General features: G+C 42.5%; 1 protein-coding gene across 1 annotated transcript in view; it reads left to right on the top strand.

Moving 5' to 3' along the window:
- Positions 1-22,546, top strand: part of LOC145821839 (uncharacterized) — a 161,563-nt gene extending 139,017 nt beyond the window's left edge. Inside the window, exons 5-6 of the mRNA XM_082918412.1 lie at positions 21,932-22,184; positions 22,353-22,546. Coding sequence (XP_082774538.1) covers positions 21,932-22,184; positions 22,353-22,546 — 447 coding nt within the window. The remainder of the gene's footprint in view (positions 1-21,931; positions 22,185-22,352) is intronic.
- The last annotated feature ends 1,920 nt before the right edge of the window (positions 22,547-24,466 follow it).

The raw sequence follows: 24,466 nt of genomic DNA, 5'->3' as shown, positions 1-24,466 counted from the left end.
GGGAGAAGTTGGAGACGGACGGAGAGAGTTGGAGACAAACTTTCTCCTTGAGGTCTAGAAGAGAAAGTCAGAGAACGGAAAGGGAAATAGAATGAAATTTGAAGGGAGTTCAAGCTCAGCATTTTGGACTTGCGAATTGAACACTTAGGTGATTTAGAAAACATTAAATGAGTTGCTTAAGTTAAACTGCTATCGTCAAGCTACAATTACTTGTCCACCAAAAAAAAAAAGGCTACAATTACTCAGTTAATTTTCTTTCTTGGAGGATAAGCATGGTTAGTTTTAGTTGAACTTGGCCACTTAAGCTAATGAAGCTATTACTTGCCTAACCTAATTAGTTCCTACAACAAAAGAGTGAATGGTGGAGGAGGACGGAGAGAGTTAGAGAGAAACTTTCTTTTTTGAGAGCTAGAAGAGAAAGTTAGAGAAAAGAAAAGGAAATAGTATTAAAATTAAAGCGAATTGAAATTCAGCATTTTGGACTTGAGAATTGAATACTTAGGTGTGATTTTGAAAACATTAAACGAGTTGCTTACGTTAAACGAATATCGTTAAGCTACGATTACTCAGTAAATTCTCCTTCTTGGAGGCTAAGCAAGAATAGTTTGTCTTAAACTTGGCCGCTTAAGCTAATGCAACTGTTGGTTGCCTAAGGTAATTAGTTCCTAGAAGAAGAGGGAGAGGACTGGAGAAAGGACGGAGAGAGTTGGGGAGAAACTTTCTTCTTGGGAGCCAGAAGAGAAAGTTAGAGAAAAGAAAGGGAAACAGGATGAAAATTAAAGTGCGCTCCAATTCATCATTTTGGACTTGAGATATATACACTTAGGTGATTTAGAAGACATTAAGTCATTTGCTTAAGTAAAACTAATATCGTTAAACTACAATTACTCAGTAAATTCTCTTTCTTCGTGGATAGGCATGATTAATTTGAGTTAAACATGGCCACTTAAGCTAAAGAAACTAATAGCTGGATAAGCTAATTAATTCCTAGAACAAAAGAGAGAAGGATGGAGAAGGACGGAGAGAGTTGGAGAGAAACATTCTTATTCGTAACTAGAAGGGAAAATTAGAGAGAAGAAAGGAAATAGAATGAAAATTAACCAATTGATCCTTTTGGACTTGAGAATCGAACACTTGGGCGATTTAGAAGTCCTTAAATGATGCGCTCAAGTCCAACTAATATCGTTGAGCTACAATTACTCTGTAAAATCCCTTTCTTGGAGGCTAGGCGAGATCAGTTTGAGTTAAACTTAGCCACTTAAGCTAGTGAAACTATTAGCCCTAGAACAAAAGAGAGAAGTTGGAGAGGGACAGAGAGAGTTAGAGAGAAACTTTCTCCATGAGATCTAGAAGAGAAAGTTAGAGAAAAGAAACGGAAATAGGATGCAAATTAAAGCGAATTCAAATTCACCCTTTTGGACTTGATAATTGAACACTTGGGTGATTTAGAAAACATCAAATGAGTTGCCTACCTAAGTCAAACTGTTATCGTTAAGCTCCAATTTCTCTGTAGATTCTCTTTCTTGGAGGCCAAGGAAGATTAGTTCGAGTTAAACTCGGCCACTTAAGCTAATGAAGCTGTTAGCTGCCTAACCTAATTAGTTCCTAGAACAGAAGAGAGAAGGGTGGGGAACGACGGAGCGAGTTGGAGAGGAACTTTCTCCTTGAGAGCTGGAAGAGAAAGTTAGAGAAAAGAAAAGGAAACAGGTTTAAAATCAAAGCGAATTCAAATTCATGCTTTTGGGCTTGAGAATTGAACACTTTGGTGATTTACAAAACATTAAATTAGTTCCTTTACTACATCGTCAAGCTACGATTACTCAGTGAATTCTATTCCTTGGAGGTTGAGCAAGATTAGTTTGAGTTAAACATGGTCACTTAAGAGAATGAAGCTATAAGTTGCCAAACCTAATTAGTTCCTCGAACAAAACAGAGAAGGGTGGAAAAGGACGGAGAGAGTTAGAGAGAAACTTTCTTCTTGAGAGCTAGAAGAGAAAGTTAGAGAAAAGAAAAGGAAACGGGAATAAAATTAAATTGAGCTCTAATTCATCATGTTGGACTCGAGAGTTTAACACTTAGGTGATGTAGAAAACCTTAAATCAGGTGCTTACGTCAAACAAATATCGTGAAGCTACAATTACTCGGTAAAATCTCTAATCTCTTTCTTGTAGGTTAAGCAAGATTAGTTTGTGTTAAATTTGGCCACTTAAGCTAAAAAGACGACAAGTTGCCCAAGCCAATTAGTTCCAAGAACAAAAGGGAGAAGTTGGAGACGGACGGAGAGAGTTGGAGACAAACTTTCTCCTTGAGGTCTAGAAGAGAAAGTCAGAGAACGGAAAGGGAAATAGAATGAAATTTGAAGGGAGTTCAAGCTCAGCATTTTGGACTTGCGAATTGAACACTTAGGTGATTTAGAAAACATTAAATGAGTTGCTTAAGTTAAACTGCTATCGTCAAGCTACAATTACTTGTCCACCAAAAAAAAAAAGGCTACAATTACTCAGTTAATTTTCTTTCTTAGAGGATAAGCATGGTTAGTTTTAGTTGAACTTGGCCACTTAAGCTAATGAAGCTATTACTTGCCTAACCTAATTAGTTCCTACAAAAAAAGAGTGAATGGTGGAGGAGGACGGAGAGAGTTAGAGAGAAACTTTCTTTTTTGAGAGCTAGAAGAGAAAGTTAGAGAAAAGAAAAGGAAATAGTATTAAAATTAAAGCGAATTGAAATTCAGCATTTTGGACTTGAGAATTGAATACTTAGGTGTGATTTTGAAAACATTAAACGAGTTGCTTACGTTAAACGAATATCGTTAAGCTACGATTACTCAGTAAATTCTCCTTCTTGGAGGCTAAGCAAGAATAGTTTGTCTTAAACTTGGCCGCTTAAGCTAATGCAACTGTTGGTTGCCTAAGGTAATTAGTTCCTAGAAGAAGAGGGAGAGGACTGGAGAAAGGACGGAGAGAGTTGGGGAGAAACTTTCTTCTTGGGAGCCAGAAGAGAAAGTTAGAGAAAAGAAAGGGAAACAGGATGAAAATTAAAGTGCGCTCCAATTCATCATTTTGGACTTGAGATATATACACTTAGGTGATTTAGAAGACATTAAGTCATTTGCTTAAGTAAAACTAATATCGTTAAACTACAATTACTCAGTAAATTCTCTTTCTTCGTGGATAGGCATGATTAATTTGAGTTAAACATGGCCACTTAAGCTAAAGAAACTAATAGCTGGATAAGCTAATTAATTCCTAGAACAAAAGAGAGAAGGATGGAGAAGGACGGAGAGAGTTGGAGAGAAACATTCTTATTCGTAACTAGAAGAGAAAATTAGAGAGAAGAAAGGAAATAGAATGAAAATTAACCAATTGATCCTTTTGGACTTGAGAATCGAACACTTGGGCGATTTAGAAGGCCTTAAATGATGCGCTCAAGTCCAACTAATATCGTTGAGCTACAATTACTCTGTAAAATCCCTTTCTTGGAGGCTAGGCGAGATCAGTTTGAGTTAAACTTAGCCACTTAAGCTAGTGAAACTATTAGCCCTAGAACAAAAGAGAGAAGTTGGAGAGGGACAGAGAGAGTTAGAGAGAAACTTTCTCCATGAGATCTAGAAGAGAAAGTTAGAGAAAAGAAACAGAAATAGGATGCAAATTAAAGCGAATTCAAATTCACCCTTTTGGACTTGATAATTGAACACTTGGGTGATTTAGAAAACATCAAATGAGTTGCCTACCTAAGTCAAACTATTATCGTTAAGCTCCAATTTCTCTGTAGATTCTCTTTCTTGGAGGCCAAGGAAGATTAGTTCGAGTTAAACTCGGCCACTTAAGCTAATGAAGCTGTTAGCTGCCTAACCTAATTAGTTCCTAGAACAAAAGAGAGAAGGGTGGGGAACGACGGAGCGAGTTGGAGAGGAACTTTCTCCTTGAGAGCTGGAAGAGAAAGTTAGAGAAAAGAAAAGGAAACAGGTTTAAAATCAAAGCGAATTCAAATTCATGCTTTTGGGCTTGAGAATTGAACACTTTGGTGATTTACAAAACATTAAATTAGTTCCTTTACTACATCGTCAAGCTACGATTACTCAGTGAATTCTATTCCTTGGAGGCTGAGCAAGATTAGTTTGAGTTAAACATGGTCACTTAAGAGAATGAAGCTATAAGTTGCCAAACCTAATTAGTTCCTCGAACAAAACAGAGAAGGGTGGAAAAGGACGGAGAGAGTTAGAGAGAAACTTTCTTCTTGAGAGCTAGAAGAGAAAGTTAGAGAAAAGAAAAGGAAACGGGAATAAAATTAAATTGAGCTCTAATTCATCATGTTGGACTCGAGAGTTTAACACTTAGGTGATGTAGAAAACCTTAAATCAGGTGCTTACGTCAAACAAATATCGTGAAGCTACAATTACTCGGTAAAATCTATAATCTCTTTCTTGTAGGTTAAGCAAGATTAGTTTGTGTTAAATTTGGCCACTTTCTTCGTTCGCTTAGTGTATCAATCACACTTCATTTATTTAGTGTATCAATCACACTCTCTTCACTTAGTGTATCAATCACACTTCTTTCATTTTGTGTATCTATCACATACATTCTCGTTTTGTGTATCAATCGCATTTCACTTCCTTCACTTAGTGTATCAATCACACTTCATTCACTTTTGTGTATCTATCACACACATTCTCATTTTGTGTATCTACCATGCACATATTCACTTTAGTGTATCTATCACATACATTGTCGTTTAGTGTATCAATCACACTTCATTCATTTAGTGTATCAATCACACTTCATTCATTCAGTATATCAATCATACTCTGTTCACTAAGTGCATCTATCACACTTCGTGTTCATATTTAGTGTATCCATCACACTTGTTCACTAAGTGCATCTATCACACTTTGTGTTCATTTTCAGTATATCTATCATACTCTGTTCACTAAGTGCATCTATCACACTTCGTGTTCACATTTAGTGTATCAATCACACTTTGTATATCAATCATACTCTGTTTACATAGTGCATCTATCACACTTTGTGTTCATTTAGTGTATCCATCACACTCGTTCACTAAGTGCATCTATCACACTTCGTGTTCACATTTAGTATATCAATCATTCTCTGTTCACATAGTGCATCTATCACACTTCGTGCTCATATTTAGTATATCAATCATACTCTGTTCACATAGTGCATCTATCACACTTTGTGTTGTTCACTTTTAGTGTATCAATCACACTCTGTTCACTTAGTGCATCTATCACACTTTGTGTTCGCTTTTAGTGTATCAATCACGCTTTGTTCACATAGTGCACCAATCACACTTTGTGTTCACCTTCAGTGTATCAATCACACTCTATTCACTTAGTGCATCTATCACACTTTACGTTCACTTTTTGTATATCCATCATACTTTGCTTCACATAGTGCATCTATCACACTTTGTATTCACTTTTAGTGTCTATCACACTTTGCTTCATATAGTGTATCCATCACACTTGCTTCACATTATGCTCATTTTGTGTATCTATCACGCGTTCACTTTGTGTATCCATCACACACGTTCGCTTAGTGTATCTATCACGTGTTTGCTTAGTGTATCCATCACACTCGTTTCGCTTTGTGTATCTATCACACTTCGCTTCACTTAGTGTATCAATCACACTTTATTCATATAGTGTATCCATCACACTCTCTTCAGTTTTGTGTATCTATCACACATGCTCGCTAAGATTGCATCATAACTGCATGAAATGTAGTTTGATTTGCCTTCACGCTTAAAACTGTCGCATTTATTGTGAATATTTGCTTCGTTACAGCTTTATTTACATGATCGTTACTGCATGAAATGTAGTTAGATTTGTATATGCTTGTTGTATTTGCATGATCATTGAGATACCTTTGGCTTCTTGCATTGTCGGTTGCATTTTGCCCCTGCCTGCGGGCATATCTCTGTTTATCGCGCCTGTTTGTCTAAGTCTTCGGCCTTGTCAAAAATGGGTCGTCTCTGGGCTTTGACATTCACTCCCGTCACTTATGACTTCCGAGTTCTGTCAAAGAGAGACAAGTGTAGACACCCCATTTTTGACCGATCTTAAGACTCAGACGTCACCAGTTGAGCGCTCGGTGATATTGCATATTGTGCTCGTTCAGAAGTTTCAGAGTCCCGGCTGCAAACCTTGCCTCTAGACTTCCGGACTCTTTCGTACTTTGCCTCAGTTTGCGAACCATTCTCTGTTTTCTCTGTTTTCTCTTCCCGAAGGGAGAGAGAGGTCTCGTAGATCATCTCTCCGTGGCCGTAGGCTACGTTCCATGGTCGTAGGCCATGTTTCCCATTTTGGAGCCCGGTTTCCAATTTTTCGGAGCCGACGGCCGTGTGCCTCGGTTCGGGACCACCTAACCACCTCCGTTTGCTCCGGTTTTTGGCACACACCTTATTTCCTCCCTTTTGAGGAACACTGTGGCCCGAGAGACCAACTTCGTGGTCGAATGCCACCTCCGGTGCTTAACAGCCCATTTTCGGGGCCCCGGGCCGCGCGTTTCCGTCCCCCGAACCTCCGTTTTGCATCCGTTTTGGTTCATTTTTGGTGGAGACCTTATTTTCATGGTTAGGAAACTTGTAGAAGGGTGGGAGGCCGGCAATTGTTCTGAAAAGCCAGCTTTATTTCTTCATCGCTCTCCGACGCCCGTTTTCCTCACTTGAAAGCCAATGTTGACCACCCCGCGGGGCCACTTTCTTGAACCCTAAACCCCATATTTGTGTTGTACACACCTGGGAGGCCACCAATATTTGGTGGCCGACCAGTAATTGTGCCTGACCCTTTTGACCCCCTCTAAAAAATGGTCTTTTCTCTCTCCTGGTTCACTTTTTCTGGGTTTTGACTACATAGTTGTGTTGTGCACACATGGGAGGCCACCTTTTTGAGGTAGCCGACCAGCAATTGTCATTGGTCCTTTTGACCCTTGGTCGGCCGGCCATGGGAGGTGGCCGGCCGGCCACCTGAACCCTCAAAACCTGGCCGGCCATGACCCCCTCACCTGGTTCCTTACAGATATGCCCTCTTTTTCCCTCCAGATCCTGTATCCGGGGGGGTTCTTTTTGGGGGAAATTTGAATTTCATTTCCCTCAATTTCCTCCATTCCTTTGCCTATATAACCAGCACCCCCAGCTGCATTTTAGAGGGTTACAAAAAATTGTTTAGGGCTCTTGCATTCAATCTTCCTCTCTCTCTACTCCAAGCCTCAAAACCACCTTGCTCCTACACCAACCCATAGCATAACACCACCACCATCCATTCCAACCATTTGAGGCTGATTTTCAGAGGTTGAGAGCTCACAAGCCTGGTCCAAAGGCTGCTGAAGTTTGGTTCTACAAGGGTGAGTCCCATTTTCCCTCTTTTGTGCCTTATCTTGCTTTGTATCTAAGCCATGCTTGCTAGCATTTTTGGGCTCCGACCCAAACTGTAAATAGTCATATTTTGACCCCCTTTTCATGTTTGATCAAGGACCTCCAGCTGTTTGAGGTCTCCTACTACCACTTGCCTCTTTATCTCTCTTTTAGGCCAATTTTTGCATAGTATTTTAGGCCTATTTTTGAGTTGTTTTGGACTTTTCCATAAACTGTAAAATAGCTTGTTTTGAGTCCCTCTTCAACATTGTTGAGGGGCTCTCCTCTGTTTGAGGCCTCCTGCTATCACTTGCTTCTTTATCTCTCTTTTAGGCCAATTTTTGCATAGTATTTTAGGCCTATTTGTGAGTTGTTTTGGACCTTGACATAAACTGTAAAATATCTTGTTTTGAGCCCCTCTTCAACATTGTTGAAGGGCTCTCATCTGTTTGAGAACAGCAGCTGCCACTTGTCTCTGTACCCCTCTTTTAGGCCTTTTCTTGCATGATAGTTTGGCCTTATTTGTGATTATTTTCGTGGCTTGATGTAAACTGCAAACTGCCCTGTTTTGAGCCCCTCTTCAACTTTGTTGAAGGGCTCTTTGCCATTTGGGGCCAGCTGCTGTCCCTTTGTGTTTAATCTCTCTTTTAGGGCCGTTTTTGCACGATAGGTTAGCCCTATTTGCGTTTATTTTTGAGGCTTGTTATAAACTGGAAATATGCATGTTTTGGGACTGTCTTGTATAGCTGTAAGTCATTCCATGCTTCATGATCAAATAATGCATGCTTTGTATAGCTGTAAGTCATTCCATGTGCCCAATTTCGAATTTCAGGTTTCATTCCATGCATCGGGTGCCATGTTTCCAAGTTTCGGGGCTATTTTGTAGCATATTTCAGCGCTGAAATTCGCATGTTTGCATACCATATTCCATGCCTTGCCATGCTTTGGTAGAGTGGCATTTTATGCCTTAGGTTCGATCCTCGGTTTGCGTGCATGCGTGCACGTATTTCGAGTCTCATTTTTCTTCTAATGGCTACTAATGTGAGTGTGGCTGTCCACTCATGTTGGTGTAAGTCCATTATGCATTGTGTATGCCATTTCGATTCATAGCATTGCGTATGCTAGGTTGTATGTTAGCGCATTGTGTATGCCATGTTACCTCGTGCATCGTGTATGCCATTTCATAGCATTGTGTATGCTAGGTTGCATGTTAGAATTGCATTCATGCATGTCATGCATATTGCATTGTGTTTGGGATAGGAGTTGGCCCGAGCCCGGGAAACGAGGGACGTTTCGTACTTCGAGTGGCGAAACGTGTCTCAATTCCCAGTCACCGACACTCCGGATTATCCATGATGGAGTTTAGGTCTCGTCGTGTTTATATGTGCATTTATTTCATATTGAGTCGTGCAATTCGACTCCTCGGCCATCATGCATTGAGATGCGTGATTGGTGGCACGAGGATCGAGGACTACACTCCCCGAAGAGTAGTCATGCATACATATGTGAAAATACTTTGCCATGCCCCTTTGTTGCTCTCTGTTGCAGCCAATCAGAAATCGGCAGCCTTCCGGAGCTTGACACGCATTCCAAGAACAATTGCAAACAGAGGCAAACCGGGGCATCACAAGGGATTTTTCGTGCCAAGCAACCCGAACATGCTCATTCATCATCCAGAGCAGAGTCGAGGCAGTCCCTAGCTTGCATGCTAGTTTACTACTTTCCTAGTTTAATTTGTTAATTAATTAGGATTTTGTACATATTTGGACTGTATTATTTATTCATTTGGGACTGTATTATTTATTCGGACCCTCTGTGCGACGGCAATGTTGTAATAAGTGTGCGTGTGTGTGATGTATGTCTTCCAACCCCACGTCTTTCTCCCTTTTATTTACCCGCTTATAATGGTTTAGGGCATATTTCAATTAGCATACAGTATGACAGCATGTTTGCATTCATTCATTTGTTTTGCATGCACCAAGTTCGGCGCATCATACTAACTGCATTGTATTTTCAATTCCAATTTGAATATATGTTAGCTGTAGCATTTCATGTGCCATGTCTAGAATAGTCGAGCCTGCTATAGTTGCACTTTTGCATGTGTTGCATTAGGCATTTCTGTATAATTAGGATCATGCATGGATTTCTAATTAGCTTCTGTTTTGGCTTGGAGTACTCGGTAAGTTTTATGCTTTAGCATCCTTGCATGCATGTGAGTGACTGCCATGATAGCATGCTTACCATGAGGCTAATTGCTTATGTGATATATCTGCCTGAATGCTTGTGGGTGAAGGTTGGGTTATTTGGATTGGAACAATTCATCAAATGTGTGTTTTAAGCCCACTAGATAGTGGCAAAATCATGTTTTCTAAGCCCACCTGAGGGTGGCAAATCTACGTCTTAGCCTACTTGCGAGTAGCACCATCAAACCATTTTCAAACATAAAATGTTTTGTTCCAATTCAGGCGATCCAGACTATACTTGTATGCTGTGCGCATCACATAGTAAATCTAGGCTAATGACCGGAATAAGAACGCATAATGTTTTCAAAAATAGATATCATGGTTAGTAGAGGCCGATCTTTGATCGGGCGAGCGGGGGTGCTCATGAAGTGACCTTCCCCAATCGTACCCAAGTTCCCGAGCCGAGGCAACTTTGGTGATGACGGACACGTGGCCTTAGGCAAACGAGTCAGGGTTTCCTAAATTTCCCCAAAATAAAACATTTAGGTGGCGACTCTGTATCTGGCAAAGCAGTCCATGTTTGGCACTTCTTTCAAAATCTGTTTTCTCAAAACGATTTGCCGGATTTGGACTCTTTGGTTCAGATTTAGAACCGTGACAATTTGAGAGTCCGAGCTGTAGTGAGCCTAATACGAACGGAACGGGACCTCATCCTCCGGGGCGTTCGGGGACGTCTACAGTTTCTGGCGACTCTGCTGGGGATTTAGAGAACTTGACTCGAACTCATGATATCTTGTTTTGACTACACTTGTGTGTTTCTTTGCATTACATTTGCATTGGTGTGCCTAGAACACCGTGTTTGCCATTTGCTATTCCTGAACGGTTTGCCGGAGGCTTGTCTTGTCAAGGCATGACCATAAGGCTGACCGGTTATGGGCTCTGCCAGTATGGGAACACAAACCCCGGTTTTACCGGGGCACCCTTTTTGACCATTCGACCTAGTGCATATTCAGAATCCATAGTGACCATTCCAAACTAGGACAGGTTGCTTACCCGATATAAGTTGTTTGAAACCGCTGCGTGCGTAGTGAAACCCTAGCTCCTGACAAAATAGGACAGGGAAACCCTACCCCAACATAGGGGTGTTTTGTCTCTCACTTGCTTGCTATGTGCTTTTAGGGTGTGTCCCTACAGGAATGCATGTATCAGTCTACAAGTTTGGGCATCAGGCCTGCGGGCACCAGTTTAGTAGTTTGAGCATCAGGTCTGCAGGGTAAAAGGGCCAGTCAGGCACAGATCACCAGTTCAGCACTTACCGGATCAGTGGCCCTTATCCACCCCACCAGTGAACAGTCAGGTTGAGGCCTCAGTTTTTATCACAGAGATAGATATACCAGTCAGTCAGCCAGAACAACAGAACATGGCAGGAATGGAGGAAATGATGCGTCAACTCCAAGAGAGCATGAAAACCATGCAGCAGGATGCTGCTCGTCAAGCAGAATTTGCCAAACAGCAGGCTGAGATCATGGCTCAACAGGCAGACTTAATTGCCTGGCTGCAGCAGCAAACAGGAGCATCTGCTCCTCCCCCACCAGGAGTTCCAGCACCCGAGGAGGCACCAAATGTCCAGGGAGATACGAACATTCCGACAGGACCGGCTCCGCCCCCAATCTTACCCCAGCTGTCTAAAGCACCGATCAACCTGCCGGATTCACCCTTTAAGTTCGAGTTAGACCCTACAGCGCTGAAGGTGAGCAAGCTAGAAAAGATGTTCAAGAAATCTCAGGGAGTAAAATCCATTCCGGACATTGAGGACGGGTATACCGACGCAGCTGTGACGCTGCCGGACAGATTTAAGATGCCACACATCGACCGATTTGATGGATCTGGCGATCCCATAGTGCACCTCCGGTTGTTTTCGGACATACTAAGGCCGATGGGCCTCACCAGGCTGCAGAAACTTTCATTATTCGGTCGGACCTTGTCGGGTGTGGCCGCTATCTGGTATGCAAAATTAGAAGACGATGTCAAACGAAACTGGGATGAGATGGCCGAGGTCTTCGTTGCGCAGTACTCCTATAACACGCAAATCGAGGTCACAACCCGTGATCTTGAGACAACAAGGCAAGAGCCTAAGGAGAGTTTTTCTGATTTCGTAGCCCGCTGGAGGGCCAAGGCTTCAATGATGACCCTGAGGCCTACTGACAAGGACTAGATCAGGATGATTGTGCACAATCTCCAGCCAAAACTGATGCAAAAGATGATTGTACTCCCCTTCCCTACCTTTTCTGATCTGCATGAGATGGGGGTACAGATCGAGGACGCTATGAAGCAGGGCCTTCTTGACCAGGAGAAAGAGCAGCCCAGGTGGGCATTTTCCCGCAGTTCAAATGCGACCACCAGTGGTGATGCAGCTGCAAGATCTTCTGAAGTGGGCATGGTTACCACCTTCGCATAAAAAGCAGCTACCCCATTCACCAGTGCGTCCAGGAGTAGCTCACAAGAAACCAAATATCCACCTCGAGTCAAGAGGGTTTTCACCCCACTTCATATGCCTTTGTCAAAGGCTCTAGAGGTCTTGCCGCACCAGGTCATGCAAAGTCTATCGGCACTTGATCAGTGAACTTGTGGGGGATAATGTGATGTGATCAAGGGATGAACCACCTGCGGGCGGCGCTCAATTTACTCCTGATGTGGCGTATGGCACGCACTGTTTCGAGCATTTGTGAATGCTAGTTTTTGTACTTTCTAACTTGGGTATTGGGTCAGTCTGTTGTTTTGTATATAGTCAGTTTTTTGTACTGAGTCAATTGGGTCTGTCTTGTTGTATCGAGTCAGTCCTATTTTGTTAAAGTCGGGTGATTTCTGGGGTGTTACCTTGGGCATCACTTGCTTGTTTTGTGTTTGTCTTTTTGTTTTCTTTTGATTCTATTTCTGCCAAGGAGCCAGTAACACCAAAAGATTTGAATGAAACAGCAGTGATTTTCACACTCTTGTGTTTGCTTCTGCCTTGCGCCAGTCGTGCCAGAAAATTTGAATGAAACGGCAGTACTTTTTGCCTGCTCTTCTGTGCCTTGAAATCATTGTATTGACCTAAGCTTTTCAAAACTTTTTCTAACACTGCGGTGAAAACAAAGGGGAAGGAATTCCTCGGGTTTTGCAAAAATTTGATCAATTGAGAGAAAGAGAGGCGTGCTAAGCCCTTAATGAATGAAATCATGTTTTTTTTTTTTTTTTTTTTTTTTGGGTGAATAAGAGATAAAATAAAACAAGAAAATTTACACAATTACAAGGGGCATACCTCAGGACCTAACACAGCTATACAGGAAATCAAAACCAAAAGCCCATCAACCTGTTCACCATCTCTATAATCTAGCAATAGGAAGAGTGAACAAGAAATATAAACATTTATAGCAGCCTAGACGAAAAGGAAAAAACAAAATGAAGCATTGATCCAGGAGGCTACGGCCTTGACAAAGAAACTCCAGCAACTGTAGCACCAAGCAAGATAGACGACACTGTATCCGCAGGTGCACGAGCCAAAAACAGTAAACCCCAATAAAATATAAAAATTCCCCACACAGCCCGTAGGGATAGGAAATAGGATCCAAAACAAAAACTAACCTGTTAAGGTATGTGCAACCCGAAACATGGTTGCTAGGAAAACTATTAAGGACACTAAGAAGCACAAAGGTACTCCTACACAGACCGTAGGTATAACCTAAATACACTATAAAACTATGTAAATAATACAAAGAAAAACAACTGATTTTCTCCCTCATGTAGCACAGCAAGGCGCTAGAAGCAGCCATCACCATGGTATAAACACACCCTACAAACTGCCTCCCGAATCTGTGCAGAATGTATTCATCACCCCTCCACGCCATAAAGCAAACATACCAGCAGCAACCTCCTGTAACTGCACTGTAAGAAACACCACACCTCCGCACCAACAAGTAAGCCTGTAACTGCACTGTGCAGAATGAAATCATGTTTGTTAATGTGAGTACTGAGAAGGATCCTGGCTTGATCCAGATTAGTCCCACACCGTCTTCAGCGCGAGCGATTAGTCGCTTTCTTAAAAGACTTTTAAAAAAAAATGTTTTACGCGGTCCTGCGAAGACCTGTGTGGAATCGCTCTTGAGATTGTGCAGCTTAGGATCGCTCTCAACCTCGAGACTCGACTCCTCATTTTCAAACCTTGGACTAGAACTCAGAAAGTTCAAAGGTGAGGCCTGTGTGGCCGGATCCAGAGCAGCCCGTGAATTAGGAGCACCCCTCGAACTAGGGGCAAGAATTTCAAATGTGCTCGAAGAGTCCAAGATGAAGATCGGCAAGAATGCCAAACCCCAGAAGGGAGGAAAGAAGAAGACATTGTTGAAGGACAACCGAGTTCCTATCCACAAACACTAGGGGCAAATTCACCCTCCATTGGATGGGCTCTTGCATCGTCAGCGAACAACAGCCATTCTCCTAGATTCAGATGACTTCGGGATCTCAAAACCATTTAACATGGACAAAGCTATACTTTTACCCTTGAGAGGCTCGCTGGGCCAAAAACCCGGAAGGGCGGCCCAGGCAAAAGTTAGAGCAAAGAAAGAAGAACAAGAACAAAAAAGAGAAAAGAACAAAAGAACAAAAAAGAAAGATGCAAAGAAAAGAACAAAAAAAGAAAATCAAAAAAGAAATGAAAAGAAAAGAAAAGAACACAAAAATTGAAAAGAAGAAAAACATAGCTCGCAAGGTTGAAAACCTGCAAAGGGCGGCCCTGGCGAAAGTTAGAGCGCAAAAAAAGTGAAGGTTAAATACCCGAGTGTACCTTACCCCGAACTACGTAAGGCTTGATTCCCATCTTTGGGATACGTAAGCAACTTCATTTTGAAGTCCAGCCGTAAAACACTTCAAATCCGACTGTGTCCATGTGATGGTTCTGGTCATCTTTGTCTTCTCTATATCCGAGAATTCGGTTGTGATCATCACCCTGAGGGTTGATTGCAATGCGCTGCAGTGCCATTCAGACAAGGGGAAACTTTCTGTTGCCATACCACGCGCTGTGGCGTTATTCAAACAAGGGGCAACTTTCCGTTGCCATTCAATGCGCCGCAGTGCCGTTCAAACAAGGGATAACTTTTCGTTGCCATGCAGCTCTCTTCAAGTAAGGGGCAATTTTCCTTCGAATCTGAGGTTGTGCATCTCGAGAGTGGGTTCTATGCTCGTTGTTGAGCAGTGGCCGTTTGCAAAAACAGCTTTTGAGAATTTTTACTGAGGTTGACTAATTCTCTCGAAAATTATTCCATTTTTCTAAAACTGAACCATTTCTTGGACCTAAAACAGGAAAATTTTCAGTGCTCACAGTTTGACTTGCATGATTTTAAATCAAAAAATCGAACAAGCTTGTTAATCTAACTCTCATATTGGTCAAAGTTGTTTTAGTAGAAAGCCAAAAACAAAAATGGTCAAAATGATGAACTAGGGGCACAGTTGAGTTAGGCTTCCTGTCTTTCTCCCATTTTTAACATACTTGCCAAGAAGGGCACTCTACCTACCAGAAGAGGGCACAACTGAAGTTAACAACAAAAGGCTGAAAGCTCTCTCATCCTCTAAGCAACGAGGTATCAAGCTGTAGACGTCCCCGAACGCCCCGGGAGGGTGAGCTCCCGTTCCGTTCATTTGGGGTCAATACAGCTCAGGACTCTCAAATTGTCACGGTTCTTACTCTGAACCAAAGAGTCCAAATCCGGCAAATCGTTTTGAGAAACAGATTTTTGAAAAGAAGTGCCAAACATGGACTGCTTTGCCAGATACAGAGTCGCCACCTAAATATTTTATTTTGGAAAATTTAGGAAACCCTGACTCGTTTGCCTAAGGCCACGTGTCCGTCATCACCAAAGTTGCCTCGGCTCAGGAACTTGGGTACGATTGGGGAAGGTCACTTCATGAGCACCCCCGCTCGCTCGATCAAAGATCGGCCTCTACTAACCATGATATCAAGTTTTGAAAACATTGTGTGTTCTTATTCCGGTTTATTAGCCTAGGTTACTATGTGATGCACACAGCATACAAGTATAGACTGGGTCGCCTGAATTGGAACAAAACATTTCATGTTTGTTTTTTGAAAGATGGTTTGCTACTCGCAAGTAGGCTTAAAATGCAGATTTTGCCACCTTCAGGTGGGCTTAGAAAAGATGGTTTTGCCACTATCTAGTGGGCTTAAAACAAACATTTGATGAATTGTCCCAATCCAAGTAACTCAACCTTCACCCACAGGCATTCAGGCAGTTATATCACATAAGCAATTAGCCTCATGGTAAGCATGCTATTCATAGCAGTCACTCACACGCATGCAAGGATGCTAAAGCATAAAACTTACCGAGTACTCCAAGCCAAAAAAGAAACTCATTAGAAATCCATGCATGATCCTAATTATACAGAAATGCCTAATGCAACACATGCAAAATGCAACTATAGCAGGCTCGGCTATTCTAAACATGGCATATGGAATGCTACAACTAACATGTATTCAACTTGGAATTGAAAATACAATGCAGTTAGCATGATGCGCCGAGCCCGGTGCATGCAAAACAGATGAATGATGCAAACATGCTGTCGTACTATATGCTAATTGAAATATGCCCTAATCTAACCATCATAAGCAGGTAAATAAAAGGGAAGAAAGACTTGGGGTTGGAAGACATACATCACACTCACGCACACTTATTACAACATTGCCCTCGCGCAGAGGGTCCGAATAAATAATACAATCCCAAATGAAAGAATAGTACAGTCCAAATGTTACAGTCCAAATAATGTACAAATTCCTAATTAATTAACAAATTAACTAAGAAAATAAATGAACTGGCATGCAAGCCAGGGACTGCCTTGATTCCATTCCGGATGATGAATGATGTATGCCCGGGTTGCCTTTGCGCGGAAATCCATGACGATGCCCCAATTAGCCTTTGTTTGCGCCTATTCTTGAAATGCGTGCCAAGCCTCGGAAGATCGCTGATTCTTGATTTGCTGCAACAGAGAGCAGGAAAGGGGCATGGCAATGTATTTTCACAGATATATGCATGCCTCGATCCTCGTGCCACCAATCACGCATATCGATGCATGATGGCCGAGGGGTCATATTGTGCAATTCAATGTGGAATGAATGCACATGTAAACACAACAAGAACCTAACGCCATCATGGATAATCCGGAGTGTCGGTGACTGAGGGAATTGAGACATGTTCCGTCACTCGGAGTACGAAACGTACCTCGTTTCCCGTGCCTAGGCTAACTCCTATCTCGAACACGATGCTATATGCATGACATGCATGAAATGCAACTAAGATACAATCCTAACATACAGAATGTTATGGAATGGCATACAAGCTGCACGAGGTAATACACGACCGAGCATACACAATGCTATGGACGAAATGGCATACGCAATGCAATAATGGGCTTACACGAACATGAGAGAGCCTCAGCCACACTCACGTAGGAGGCCATCAGATGAAAATGAGACCACTCGAAATGCGTGCATGCGTGCACGCAAACCGAGGACCGACCCTCAGGCACCGAAATGCCACTCTAATGAGACATGGCAAAGACATGGAAAATGATATGAAGACATGCAAAAATCAGTAGCAAAATGAGGGGCAAAACAGCCCCGAAACAAAGCGAAATGACCCCCGATGCATGGAATTTCTCCCGAAATGCAAAACTAAGTACATGAAATGGCTTACAGCTATACAAAGCATGCATAATTGGTACATGGAATGAAAAGACAGAAGCAAGGCAGCCCCAAAATAAGCATTTTTACAGTTCAAAGCATGGCCAAACAGCAAACACAAATAGGGCAAAACTAGCATGCAAAAATAGCCCTAAATGTGAGATAATGAAGCAAGTGGTAGATGCAAAGCCCAAACAGAAAAAGGTTCTTCTACAACACTGAAGAGGGACCAAAAATATGACTACTTACAGCTTATGGCAACCCCCAGAACAATATACAAGTATGCTCAAAATGCCATGCAAGGTAGGGCCCGAAAGAGGTCAAAACACAAAGTATACAAAAAATTCATCAAACAGCCAAAGACACTTAATGAAACATGACAAGGGGGTCAAAATATGGCCACTTTCAGTTCGGACCAAGGTCCAAAAACAGAAACACAATAGGCTAATAAATCATGCAAAAATAGGGACCAAAGAGGGGTATAATGGAAAGTGGCACATGGAGGTCCCAAACAGTGATAAAGAAGGGCTCAAAATAAGCCTGTCTATAGTTTACATCATGCTCTAAAACAGATCACACATAAGCCAAAAATACTATGTAAGATTATGGCATACAAGAGGGATAATGAAGCAAGTGCAAGATGGGGACCTCAAATGACAAAATTCCCTTAATGAAACATGAAATAGAGCTCAAATAAAGGGTACTTTCAGTTTTGGTCGGAGCTCAAAACAGCAAGCAAAATAACTAGAAAAATCTTGCAAAATTGAGCTCAAAGAGAGGGAATTGACACTTACCCTTGAAGACCAATCCTTGGTTGCTTCTTGGCTTGAGAAGTGATGCCTCCTAGCTGTTGGAAAGCTCCCCAAGCTGCTGGATATGGAGTAGTGGTGGTGATGCTAGATGATGGTATGAAAATAGGGTAGGATTGGGGTGTTTTTTTGAAGGAAATGAAAGAGATGGAGGGAGATATGCATGCAAGGGCCTAAGGCAATTTTTTCCAACCTCCAAGACAGAGCTGGAGGCTCTGTTATGTAGCCCAAAATGGGGGGAAAATGGAGGGAAAAAAGTGGAGGGAAAAAGGATCAAGTTTCCCTCCAAAAGTTGTCCCCCGGATACAGGTTTTTTGGGGGGAAACAGATACACAGCTGTAATGTACACAGGATGAGGAGCAAGGCCGGCCACTTTTTGGAGCTGCAGGTGGCCGGCCGGCCACCCTCCATGGCCGGCCGGCCAAGGGTCAAAAGGGTCAAGAAGATTTAGTGGCCGGCCACCACAAATTGGTGTCCTCTCAGGTGCCCTCAACACAACCCTGTGGTTCAAAATTGTCAACTGTAAAACAGGAGAGAGAATAGGCCACATTTAAGAAGGGTTCAAAAGGGTCAAGTGGAATTACTGGCCGGCCACTAACTTTTATGGTCCTCCCATGTGTGTACAGCACAAATATGTGGTTAAAAGTTCAAGAAAATGGCCCAAGGGTGTTCAACATTGGCTTGGAAGTGAGAAAAACGGGCGTCGGAGGGCGCTGGAGGATATGTAACTGGTTGCTGAAACAATTGCTGGCCTCCCACCCTTCTACGGCCTTCCTGGTGATGAAACAGAGGTACCTGCCAAAAATGAACGAAAACCGATGAAAAACGAATGTTCGGGGGCCAGAACACGCAGTTCGGGGCCACGAAAACTGCCTGTTAAGCACCGAAAGTGGCACTCGACCACGAAGTGGGTCTCTCAGACCTCAGTGTCCCCCAAAAGGGAGTAAATAAGATGCATGCCAAGAACCGGGGCAAATGGAGGTGGTTAAGCGGTCCCGAACCGAGGCACACGGCCTGACAGCTCCGAAAACCGAGAATCGGGCTCCGAAATGGACAAAATGGCCTACAGCCACAAAATGTAGCCCACGGCCACTGAGAGATGGTCTACGGGACCTCTCCCTCCCCTCAGGAAAAGAAACAGAGAAAACCGAGCTTGGTTCGCAAACTGAGGCAAAGCACAAAATAGTCCGGGAGTCCGGAGGCAAGGCTCGCAGCCGAGACTCTGAAACTTCTGGACGAGCACAATATGCAGTATCACCAAGCGCTCAACTGGTGACGTCTGAGTCTCAAGGTCGGTCAAAAATGGGGTGTCTACAGTTGCCCCTCTTTGACAGAACTCGGAAGTCACAAGTGACGGGAGTGAATGTCAAAGCCCAGAGACGACCCATTTTTGACAAGGCCGACGACTTAGACAAACGTACAAGATAAACAGAGATGTGCCCGCAGGCATGCCCGCAGGCAAGGGGGCAAAATGCAAAGCGACAATGCAAGAAGCCGAAGGTAACTTGATGATCGTGCAAATGCAGCAAGCTGTAATGAAGCAAGTATTCACAATAAATGCGACAGTTTTAAGCGGGAAGGCAAATCAAACTACATTTCATGCAGTTATGGTGCAATTTTAGCGAGCATGTGTGATAGATACACAAAAGTGAAGAGAGTGTGCTGGGTACACTATATGAATAAAGTGTGATTGATACACTAAATGAAGCAGAGTGTGATAGATACACAAAGTGAACAGGGTGTGATTGATACACTGAAGGTGAACACAAAATGTAATAAATGCACAATATGAGTAGAGTGTGGTTGATACACTAAAAAGCGAACACAAAGTGTTATAGATGCACTTAGTGAACAAGTGTGATGAACATAAAGTGTGATAGATGCACTTAGCGAAATAGAGTATGTTAGATATACTGAAAATGTGATCACGAAGTGTGATAGATGCACTTAGTGAACAGAGCATGATAGATATACTGAATATGAACACAAAGTGTGATAGATGCACAATGTGGACAAAGTATGATTGATATACTAAATGTGAACACGAAGTGTGATAGATGCACTTAGTGAGCAGAGTATGATGGATATACTAAAAGCGAACACAAAGTGTGATAGATGCACTATGTGAACGGAGTGTGATGGATATACTAAAAGCGAACACAAAGTGTGATAGATGCACTATGTGAACAGGTATGATGGATACACTAAAAGAGAACACAAAGTGTGATAGATGCACTATGTGAACAGAGTGTGATTGATACACTAAAAGTGAACACAAAGTGTGATAGATGCACTATGTGAACAGGTATGATGGATATACTAAAAGAGAACACAAAGTGTGATAGATGCACTATGTGAACAGGGTATGATTGATATACTAAATGTGAACACGAAGTGTGATAGATGCACTTAGTGAACAGAGTATGACTGATATACTAAAAGTGAACACAAAGTGTGATGGATGCACTATGTGAACAGAGTGTGATTGATACACTAAAAATGAACACAAAGTGTGATAGATGCACTATGTGAACAAGTATGATGGATATACTAAAAGAGAACACAAAGTGTGATAGATGCACTATGTGAACAGAGTGTGATTGATACACTAAAAGTGAACACAAAGTGTGATAGATGCACTATGTGAACAGGTATGATGGATATACTAAAAGAGAACACAAAGGGCGGCCCAGACAAAGCTATACTTTTACCTTTGAGAGGCTCGCTGGGCCGAAAACCCGGAAGGGCGGCCCAGACAAAAGTTAGAGCAAGGAAAGAAGAAAAAGAACAAAAAAGAGAAAAGAACAAAAGAACAAAAAAGAAAGATGCAAGGAAAAGAACAAAAAAAGAAAATCAAAAAAGAAATGAAAAGAAAAGAAAAGAACGCAAAAATTGAAAAGAAGAAAAACATAGCTCGCAAGGTTGAAAACCCGCAAAGGGCGGCCTGGCAAATGTTAGAGCGCAAAAAAAGTGAAGGTTAAATAGCCGAATGTACCTTACCCCGAACTACGTAAGGCTTGATTCCCATCTTTGGGATACATAGGCAACTTCATTTTGAAGTCCAGCCGTAAAACACTTCAAATCCGACTGTGTCCATGTGATGGTTCTGGTCATCTTTGTCTTCTCTGTATCCGAGAATTCGGTTGTGATCATCACCCTGAGGGTTGATTGCAATGCGCTGTAGTGCCATTCAGACAAGGGGCAACTTTCCGTTGCCATACCACGCGCTGTGGCGTTATTCAAACAAGGGGCAACTTACCGTTGCCATTCAATGCGCCGCGGTGCCGTTCAAACAAGGGGCAACTTTCTGTTGCCATGCAGCTCTCTTCAAGTAAGGGGCAATTTTCCTTCGAATCTGAGGTTGTGCATCTCGAGAGTGGGTTCAATGCTCGTTGAACAGTGGCCGTTTGCAAAAACGACTTTTGAGAATTTTTACTGAGGTTGACTAATTCTCTCAAAAATTATTCCATTTTTCTAAAACTGAACCATTTCTGGGACCTAAAACAGGAAACGGCCATTCTTCTTCATAACTAGAAGAGAAAATTAGAGAGAAGAAAGGAAATAGAATGAAAATTAACCAATTGATCCTTTTGGACTTGAGAATCGAGCACTTGGGCGATTTAGAAAGCCTTAAATGATGCGCTCAAGTCCAACTAATATCGTTAAGCTACAATTACTCTGAGATATCGTTAAGCTACATTCTCCTCTTGAGGGAGAATGTGTATTGTGTGAGTTACCATTCCGGTGAAATCTTTCCGGCTGGTTTTGTTATCCTTAGAGTGAGTTGTGTGAGTTTAGGTTGTGGTGCTGTTTTAGTGCCTTTTGTTACGGCCATATCTCAGATATTGGCTGGAAGGTTATTATTCTTTTCATGTCTGATCCGTCCAGCTTGGGTTTCAAGATGGGATGTTCAGATCATGTTGAAGTTGTTGCAACCGGTCTTCAACGAAGTCGGTGAGTGTTCTCGACTGGAGTCCAGCGTTTTGGAATGCATTTCTTGTTCCGGCATGGGATCATTTCCTGGCGCTGGTCTGTTCACCGTTGCCAGTTTGGGCTTGCCGAAGGTCTATACGCCGATGATGGGTGCCAATGCTGGTGCGGTGTGAACTGCGGAGTTTCGGCTTTGGTGTTTGATAGCTTTAAGCTTCATTAATGGCAGCCTGAGTTGCTAGACTGAGTTGGTGTTTGGTGTTTGGTTAGCCTTGCGCTATGATTGAAGCACCGGTTTATAACAGATTGCTAGACTGAGTTGCTGTATAACAGGTTGCTCGAGATTTATGCTCGGATGTGCCACTGTTGTTTGTCGCTGCGGGTTTTGCTTTGCAGTGGACTGTTTGCCGGAGATGATGCCTGGTTTCTATGGTGGTTCCTGGGCTCTTGCCGGCAGTGCCATTTCTGTGTTACCCGGCGTTGGGTTGCTGTCCAGAGCCGTCGTGTCTGTGGCAAGGTTGCTGTAGCTGCTGGGTTGTGGTTTACCTCCGGCGTTGCTTCTGGGTTGTTCTGGTTTACCTCCGGCTGTGTTGTTGTGCTTCCTCTCCGGCGTTTCTCGGCCCCGGTTGTAGAGAATAATAGCTATGCCAAAGGCGAGTGGAGTGCACGTTGGTTTTGGCGTGTAGGTGTTCTTTTTTGGGCAGGTAGCATGTAGGTGTTCTGTCACCTTGTTACATCTGTTGTGCTGGCCCCAGCTTTCCCGCTTGAATTTGAAGCCGGTTTCAAAATAAACAAGGGGCTGGTTTGTGGTTTTTTTATTGCTCACGTGGGGCCCAAGATGGGTAGCTTTTTCTGGCTGTCATTTGCATATAAAGTTTGTTAAGTTTGTTTATTGTTGATATACTCAGAGTTTCGTGGTAAATTTGGTTATCACATGGAGCAGATAGGGTTACTTTTTTGGTAATTGGTTATGTGGGTTTTGACCCACGGGTTTTTTGGCCTACGGTTCTTTTTAGTGGGGGCCCACGGTTTTGGTTAATTTTGGGCTGTCCGTGGGCCACTATATTGTGGGCAGATGGGCTCTGTTATTGGGTTCATTTTGGATATTCTCTTGTTTAGACTCTTTACAGTGAATTATGTATAGTTAATGATTTTTTGATGATTGATTGTGTGATCCTCATGTGACTCGATATGAGGTTGGTTTTGAGCCATCTCCGCCAAGAGTGATTGGGGAGTCACTGCTATGGGGAATAGTGGTTTGATAACCAACCGAGTTAGAGACTGGGAGATGAGCGGGAGGATAGCTACCGGTTTCTGGTTGCTTCTTGTCTTCATGTGACCCGTCCTAATTGATCGCAGTGCCACGCCTGACATGGAGTGTAGGGCCCACTACCGTGGGGTTTGAGGCTTGTGATCTACCAAGGTAGGGACTGGGGGATGTGATGATTGATCTCATGCTTTTGTTGGCTGTGCATTGGTTTGTTGCTAAGGGGCTACCGTCTTTTCACTTCAACTCCTTGGTCCGTGGCTTATGGTTTTCGATCGTGCTAGCTTCATGTGACTCTGCTGGGATTTCTCATGGGGTAGATTTTATCCTCCGACATGGCTTTAGTTAAGGGGCTTGGATGTCACGGCTGTGAGGAGTGGGTTGCTTATTGGATTCCATGTTTTTATCGGCAGTGGAGTTTGGTGGCTTGTGGGGTTGATTATTATCTTTGACTAGGCTTGAGGGTTGTTGTTTGGTTTGTGTGTCTGTTTTGTTTATTAGCTTTGTGGTGTTTTTTTTGTGTGTATCTTTGCCCATATATCCACCTCAAGTTTTCATCTATTATCTCTGATGGTAGGGGTTACTTGAGGACAAAGAGGATATAAGGGCAGAGTTGGGGTTTTTCAGGTTTCCTGTTGTTTCTTGTTTGTTCCCCTTATTTTAGGGGTTGCAGTGGTAGTTTATGTTGGTTATATTTCTTTTTATTTGTTGTTGGGCGTGCCTGGGGTATGCCCCTTGTAAACTTGTAAATTTTCATTGTCTTTATTTTATGACTTACTTACCCAAAAAAAAAAAGCTCTTTCTTGGAGGCTAAGCGAGATCAGTTTGAGTTAAACTTAGCCACTTAAGCTAGTGAAACTATTAGTCTTAGAACAAAAGAGAGAAGTTGGAGACGGACAGAGAGAGTTAGAGAGAAACTTTCTCCACGACATCTAGAAGAGAAAGTTAGAGAAAAGAAACGGAAATAGGATGCAAATTAAAGCGAATTCAAATTCACCCTTTTGGACTTGATAATTGAACACTTGGGTGATTTAGAAAACATCAAATGAGTTGCTTAAGTTAAACTGTTATCGTTAAGCTACAATTACTCTGTAGATTCTCTTTCTTGGAGGCCAAGCAAGATTAGTTCGAGTTAAACTCGGCCACTTAAGCTAATGAAGCTGTTAGCTGCCTAACCTAA

This window comes from Camellia sinensis, chromosome 3 (genome assembly GCF_055761805.1).
Source record: "Camellia sinensis isolate YWXY chromosome 3, ASM5576180v1, whole genome shotgun sequence".
Taxonomy (NCBI): domain Eukaryota; kingdom Viridiplantae; phylum Streptophyta; class Magnoliopsida; order Ericales; family Theaceae; genus Camellia; species Camellia sinensis.
The sequence above is the reverse complement of the archived record's forward strand: the minus strand, read 5'-3'. Positions and strand labels throughout refer to the sequence as shown.